Below are 7,130 nucleotides of genomic sequence, written 5' to 3'. Positions count from 1 at the left end.
GTATTTTACTTTGTAAACTAACCTATGTTCTTGCCTTTTTGATGGAGAAGAACAGATGAAGGGGAAGGAGGCGCAAGAAGAAGAAGAAAAGAGGTGGGGGTATGGGGTTTGGGATCTTGGAAGAAAGAAAAAAAGAAAGTAAAATTGAGATTTTTAAAAATAAAATAAAATTTCCACGTGTCACATACCAATTCGTTTATTTTTCCACATAAGAGGCGTCTGAATGTACGCACTTAAAATGCGGTTTTAAAAATATAAAAAGTGTCAAAATGACACAGCGAGACCCTACATGAGGTGTCTAAAATGAACATTGCCCACTTGAGGTGCCTAAGTGAAAGTTGGTGCCAAATTTAGGGGGCCACCGATGGGTTAGCCCAAAAAAAAATAATCTATACTCTATTGGCCAAACGTTTAATAGATTATTTCGAAAAATGTTTTTCTAAAAATAGTTTTGAAAAAGCAATTTGATGATTTATGTTAGACTAAACTTTTTAAAAATAATGTATTTTCTCAAAAAAATAAATTATAACTTTGGAAAACAGTTTTGTTACCCACAGATCAAAAGTTTGGCCGGAAGCGGAGATAGTAGACAAAGAAGAAAAAGGACGTATTTTCCAAAATTACCAGCTGGATATAAATTTATTGCCAAAATAATAACGGATGCGCAGAATCCGCGCTCGGTTGACAACTGTTATAGTGGATCCCAAGCGGTTCACGTTTTCACTCCGCCTGCCCCAAAATATATAGCAGCAATACTAGGGCTTTAATTTATCATCCAAGTTCTGATGGAGCAGCAAACTGTGGGCAGTGGAAGGTACGTTCCCTGGTCTGATATTCCAAAAGAACTCGCCGAGAGGATCGGTAGTTGCCTGGACACTCAAATTGACGTTCTTCACTTCCGTTCAGTCTGCACAACATGGCGTTCCTCACTTGCTCCTTTCAAAACCGTTCCTCATTTTCCTGTTGAAATCCCCTTCCCTCTCGATGACCGTAACATTTATAAAGGGAGGCCTGGTTACTATCTCATCGAAAGCACTGTTTACATTTTACAACCACTTGACGGAGATTCAATTGATTCGCCTTGTAAAGGATGGTTGATCCAGGTTATAAAAACAGCAGATGGAAAATTGAAGGTTTTGAATCCACTGACAGGCAGGGAAATACAGAATCATATGCCTAAGGTATTGAATTTACTGGACTTTCGCGTTTCTCAAGTTTGCAAATCTTATCATGTGCAGTACTACATTCCCTCGAAACCTTTGTTCCGTGATTATGATGTAGGTTATGTTAGGAAAGTTTTGCTTCTTATGAACCACAATTCAGGGAGTGAGAAGGATAGTTTTTCTTTAATGGCGATTGATCGTGATAATCGGTTATGTTATTTGAAGTCTGGGGATGACAAGTGGACTAAGTTAAAAAATCCTAGTTCTTATATTGATGATATCATTGTGTATAAGGGGAATTTTTATGTTGTTGATCGTTATGGTGAGACCATGAAATTTGATTCCTCGTTTAATGAGACGACGGTGGCATCCAGATTTTCCGGTGGTGGTAAGAGGAAGAAACGACTGGTGGAATCAGGAGGGCAGTTGTTTTTGGTTGATTATAGTTCAGATTTCGGTAAGGATGCCAGCCGTGAAATTAAAATTTACCGATTGGATGAAAAACAATATGAGTGGATCGAAGTGCATACTTTGGGTGATCGAATTTTCTTTGCTGTTAATGACTGTTGCTTCTCTGTTTCGTCGTGTGATTTTGGTGATAAGTACGGTAGAGGAAACTGCATTTACTATGTAAAGGGGTCGATGTATTTTGACGATGAAGACAGTGACGATGATTTTGGTATGTGTGGTTGTTGTTGCCCTCTTGATGATGATGATGTGATTAGCTACCCTATTAGCAATTATGATGACAAGACTAATGAATCTGGTAGCAAATCAGGTGGTGGTGGTGTGATCAGCACCAGTATTAGCAATGGTGATCACAGGATTAATGCTTCTACTAGCAAATCAGGTGGTGTTAGAGAGGAACAAGCGGTAGATAGATACAAAGGAGTATTTGATGATAACACCTGTGTGTTTACCATAGAAGATGGTAAACTTGGATCGCTGTTATCATTCCTTGATTATGCAGAAATTTTATGGCCACCGCCATCTTGGCTTAAAGGTGAGGATCAGCCTCATCCACATGTTCATGTAAGTCTTCGAAGTTGTTCCATTTTTTAGAAGTGTTTGGCCTAATTGTAACTCGTCAATAAAATGCAAATCTTCTCAATTACAGGAAATTGCAGAGTCGTTATTATCTATAAATAAACAAGGATGAGACAGCAAGCGAGATCAAGTTATGAGGAAGAGATGCAGGAATCCATTTGCTCTCTGCTCTTTCTAATTTGTCGTTTCACCTCTAATTTGCTTTTGCTTCTTTTGTCTTAGTTAATGGTTAATGAACAGAACATTTTAGAAACTTTGTTTGGTATTGCTTTTGCTTCTTTTGTGTTGGTTAACGGCTAGAGTTTGCATATTTACATAGCTATAGATTTAATGACTAAATTGATTTGCGTTTGTATATTTCCATTTTTTTAATTGATTATACAAATTGTTTATTAAGTTCTCTTAAATAATGCAACAATTTTGGTTACAAAAAGGAAAAAGATCCCTTAATTCATTGTTATTATATTTAATTAGAATTCGTTACCTAATATGACATTTCATCTTTTTTGACAAAAAAAAAAATATGACTCGATGTATATGAATAATTAAATCGAGTTTACAAAAAATTGTAGTTAAAGTATATCCGTTCATATAAATAATATGATGTATAACAGTTTGTATATGTTTATGAGTAAATTGTATATCAAAATCTCAATGAGGAAAAAAACCTAATAGTTGGAGATTGAAACTGTTATTGCTTTTGCTTCTTTTGTGTTATAGTAATAGGACATACTATAGATTAGTGGCTATTAGTAATCTATAGTCTGTCTTATTTATAATAGCCAAATTACAATGGCAATACTTCAATTATTGAATAACAAGTAACTAAAGATCGAGATAAGAATGAGCATGAAAAACTTAGACTTTACAAAGAGATCAGAGGATTAGACAATTTCTTTCACAAACTCATACCGCTTCTTCCTCCATAGCTCAGACACACAAGTGCAAGCCCCAACTTAATCAGTTTCCGTGCAGCACTCCTGCTCTCAGTCCTGCCCTTCTCTCCCTCCATGGTCAACTATCAATTTAGGTATATAGTCCATTCTACTTAGAACTTACATTTATCTTACCACTTTTAAAAGTATTACAACTGAACGTTTCAAGAAAATAATCGCAAAAGTGAGTTCCAGTGACTTCTCCGAATTTCTCACCATCGACTGTATGACATACCAATGATGGAACTATCAGCTGTGGTTTCAATATTTTCGTGGTTAGCTTCAAATAATACACTAGTATCCCCTAAAATTACTTTATAAATATTTCCTTAACTATTTCCCACGTAACTTCCCCTTCCTAAAAGCCACCCCTTGGACAAGCGAAACCTCCAACAGATCTTCAAAGTATAAAACCTGAGCTAGCTGAAGAAAAGCTCAAACAAGGTGCACGATGGTCACAATTCTAGGAACTTGTATAGACCTTTTAACATGGTAGCAACAAATTATGCGTCTTATAGAATCTTGATTGTGAGATAATTGAGAGCAAAATAAGAGCATGTGTTGCATTATCTCTTTTGAGTCATGAAGAAGAAAGCAGATGAACATGGACCATTTTGTTTTTTTTCTTCTTCTGGGAAGGGGGAGGAAGGTGAGAGGCCTAGGAAACGACTGTAATTAACTGTCCCCCGTGAATAAGGAACTCACATTCGCACTTTCTGTAGGTCCACCAGAACAAGAATAACAGCTATTCAAAGGAAGATGGAAAAGTAGAGAAATATACATAGAATGGAATGACCCTTTCTTGAAATGATTCTCGCTATTGGGTTCTTATGCATAGTTTTTCTTCTATGCTTTTCACTTAATTATATCACACTGATTATCCAGCTATTGGACTACAATTACAGTTTCTTTAACATGGACTAGAATTGCATTATTAGTAACTTAGGTCGTGCATATAATGCAAAGAAAAAAACATGAAATCAAGACCCAATATAACTATGGATGGGAATCTTTTACAACTAAGATTTCAGGTCTACAATGAAGAGCATTTTTTTTACACACAGTTATAGCCCCACATGTTTTAAGCAGATAAATGTTTCTTCACCGCACTACCTGATTGATGAGCAAAGTATTTTTGCCTGAGAAGAACATAAGGGTATCCAAAGAGTGACAGCAGATGTGCAGGCTTCGAGAAGGAAAGTATCTCGTACCAAACTAGATCATTTTCGTCCAATGCTATTGAAAAACGTTCTTCACCAGCCTGCTCAAACACTACGTATCAGAAACTCATATATTGTCAAGTTTAACATGCAGCAATATAAAGGAGAATGATAGGTCTAAGATGTGATGGTAAACTTAAAACTTCAAACAAAGAAAATAGGACATAACATTATCATTCTTGTAAGCATTGTGTTAGACTTAGACACTACCACCGCCAATATTAACCTTTTGCAATGGCTGGCTTAGCAGCTTGTAATTGAAACAGAATCTTAAATCCTTAATGCTTATTTTATATAGCTAGAGTGAAATGAACCTAATGATATCATAACCAGAAAACCTAAACAGTTGAAAGGTATATTGTAAAACAAACAATTGCAACAAAGGAGAGCAAACTGACCAGCAAATGTCCTTGGAGAGTTCCACTGCCAAAACTAAATGAAGCACCCTTTTTCGAGTTCTTGTTCTCGGTGACATAAACCACCTGCAGAGGCATCATAAGCCACGGGAAGAACTCCTTCACGCAAACACAGAACTTTGTCCCACTTTGAATTGGAGCTTTTGGATCAACAAACGCCCAATTCAATCCAAAATGCCTGCAAAGTTGGTTTGGTACATAATCAGACCATTGATCGCATGATATTTCTGCATGAATAATTGATATACCTAACCTCCAATTTTGAAGGGCAGCTTTTCCCTTCTCAAAAGTCTCACGGCCTGAACCGACTAATACACGAGCACAATTAACAGAGAAACCATCCTTTGCAAGCTCCCTGTCTTGCTTAAGTAGAGGAGCAGGTTTATCAGTAGCTCCTCTAAATCTATTATCATAGTTAAAGGAACCAGACCTGTTACAGAGGAAATCCTCAATTAAACCAATAGAAAGGGAAATAAATAATACTCACTCTATTTCAATTTGTTTATCCGATTTTGACTTGGCACAAAGTTTAATCATAAACTAAAATATGCAGAATGTACCAAGTGGTCTAGAATCTCTTGTAAACGGATTAAAAAGCAAGATAAGACAAACAAATTGGAATGAAGCGAGTAATAAGTTCTGGGCATTCTTTACTTGTCGATACATGCTTTCTGCTCTTCAGGAGATGGACGCGTCCAGCTAAGAAATACCATCAAGTACTTAATCTGTAAAGAATTCACTAAATTTTTCTGCTAAAGAAAAATACGAGCATCAAAAACGAACGTAGAAATTATTCATGAACGGAATAAATAGGAGAAGAGAAGATGAGAATGAGATCGGAATTTTTTTTACCGGAGACTCCACCGCCGGCAGTGAGGCAACAGTGACAGTGAGCAGATGAAGATGAGAGATTTGGAATTGGGTTCTGTTCAGATTTGCCAATTAGGGACACTTTTATTTTCTCATTTTTGCTATTGAAATTTTAAAACATAAAAATAAATGAAATAAGTCAGATTTGGGTGACTGCGTCCGTGCGTGCAATTTTTATTTTTTTTTGGTCAGAAAAGAGTAAATAGCATATAATATAAGCTAAATAGTACACATTATTTTAGGTTTGTAATCAATTTTTCAGTTTGATCTTGCATGATTTACCTTCGGTTACTAATGTTTGAAAAATGTTATTTATTTGAGTTAAAATAAATTTAATTTGATTTGATTTTTTGATATTCGATTAGATCACAAAAGATAATATAAGTATGATATAATCAAATAGTTATATTTTTTTAATTGTTTTTTTTCACTATCAAAAAGTTATATTTGACTAACGAAAAAAATATCAATTATTGAAATAAAAAGTAATGCCGATTTTTTAAATATGTTTTCTAAATTCGATTCATATGATTGAAATAGTATTTGATAAAATAATTATACAAATACGTATTTGATGAGATAATTTTAATATCCCTAGTCTCCTAAAAAGCATATTGCAACATGCTAACAAGAATATACTTGCATGAATAATAGTAGTAGACTCCATGTATAAAGAATTATAGATTAAATAAGCTGATTTTTTTTAAAAAGAATGTAAAACAAAAAAATTAATCTTTTCAATTAACTCAAACCAAACCCCAAAAAAATACAGTTTAATTTATCTAATGTAATCTGCAAAATGCGTTATTTTTTTTGCGCTAAAGATTAAATACAAGCATCACAAACCTTTCCAAAAAGGAAATAAAGTCAAAAACACATTTTTATTTTGTTTTTTCATTATATGTTCAATATTCATATTAAAGATCGATTAATTTGAGTTTACACCGTAGGGCTAATTTGTGTTAACACTCCTAATCTCATTCACTTCGTGTTAGAAAATAGCATACACAGCGGAAGCATTCCAGAATCATACATCTTGCATGAGTATAGACAACAATCACAAATACATATCACACACAAGGTATGCTGAAAATTAACTCAGGATTACCTCTTGAAGCGTGTGCAAATATCTTGAAGCAAATCCAACTCTAGCTCTACAGTCTTCTACAGTGATCCCAACTAACAATTGAACTCTCTCAATACTTGGGTGGGCAAGTATCATATAAAATACTGAATTGTCTTTCTAGGTTAGAAAAATCCCTACTGAAAAGGAGTCATTTTTCATCAAGAAAAAGAAACACATGTTTTCTTTTCCCTAGAAAATAGGATTCTGAGTTCTAGTTAAATTGGGCACTGGAGGGACCACAGAATTTATTACTGAGGTTTCCTATTATGGAAATAATTCCAAATAATTAATTTGAATTATTCTTACCATAATAAATTACAAATCATTCCACTAAAAATTCGTAATTGCACTCC

General features: G+C 34.6%; 2 protein-coding genes across 4 annotated transcripts in view; one reads left to right on the top strand and one right to left on the bottom strand.

Moving 5' to 3' along the window:
* Positions 1-2,567, top strand: part of LOC102583252 (F-box protein At2g17036) — a 4,635-nt gene extending 2,068 nt beyond the window's left edge. Inside the window, exons 2-3 of the mRNA XM_006340739.2 lie at positions 558-2,195; positions 2,281-2,567. Coding sequence (XP_006340801.1) covers positions 786-2,195; positions 2,281-2,322 — 1,452 coding nt within the window. The 5' untranslated portion in view covers positions 558-785 and the 3' untranslated portion in view covers positions 2,323-2,567. The remainder of the gene's footprint in view (positions 1-557; positions 2,196-2,280) is intronic.
* Positions 2,568-3,927: 1,360 nt separating this feature from the next.
* On the bottom strand, positions 3,928-5,753 carry LOC102582138 (UPF0548 protein At2g17695-like). 3 transcript variants are annotated; one of them, NM_001288183.1, is given in 5 exon segments: positions 3,928-4,406; positions 4,764-4,959; positions 5,035-5,211; positions 5,436-5,506; positions 5,634-5,708. In NM_001288183.1, coding segments are annotated over 4 exon segments (612 nt in total). In that variant the 5' UTR covers positions 5,495-5,506; positions 5,634-5,708; the 3' UTR covers positions 3,928-4,226.
* Between the last annotated feature and the right edge of the window lie 1,377 nt (positions 5,754-7,130).

Source organism: Solanum tuberosum, unplaced genomic scaffold (genome assembly GCF_000226075.1).
Source record: "Solanum tuberosum cultivar DM 1-3 516 R44 unplaced genomic scaffold, SolTub_3.0 scf00020, whole genome shotgun sequence".
Classification (NCBI taxonomy): Eukaryota; Viridiplantae; Streptophyta; class Magnoliopsida; order Solanales; family Solanaceae; genus Solanum; species Solanum tuberosum.
The sequence above is the reverse complement of the archived record's forward strand: the minus strand, read 5'-3'. Positions and strand labels throughout refer to the sequence as shown.

Excerpts from the sequence above, each read along its gene's own strand:
- LOC102582138 (XM_006340737.2), bottom strand. The coding sequence starts at position 5,494 with ATGGTATTTCTTAGCTGGACGCGTCCATCTCCTGAAGAGCAGAAAGCA. Across the intron at positions 5,212-5,435 it reads CAGAAAGCATGTATCGACAA|GTCTGGTTCCTTTAACTATG; the intron begins GTAAAGAATGCC and ends CCTCTGTAACAG. Across the intron at positions 4,407-4,763 it reads CTCTCCAAGGACATTTGCTG|GCTGGTGAAGAACGTTTTTC; the intron begins GTCAGTTTGCTC and ends GTGTTTGAGCAG.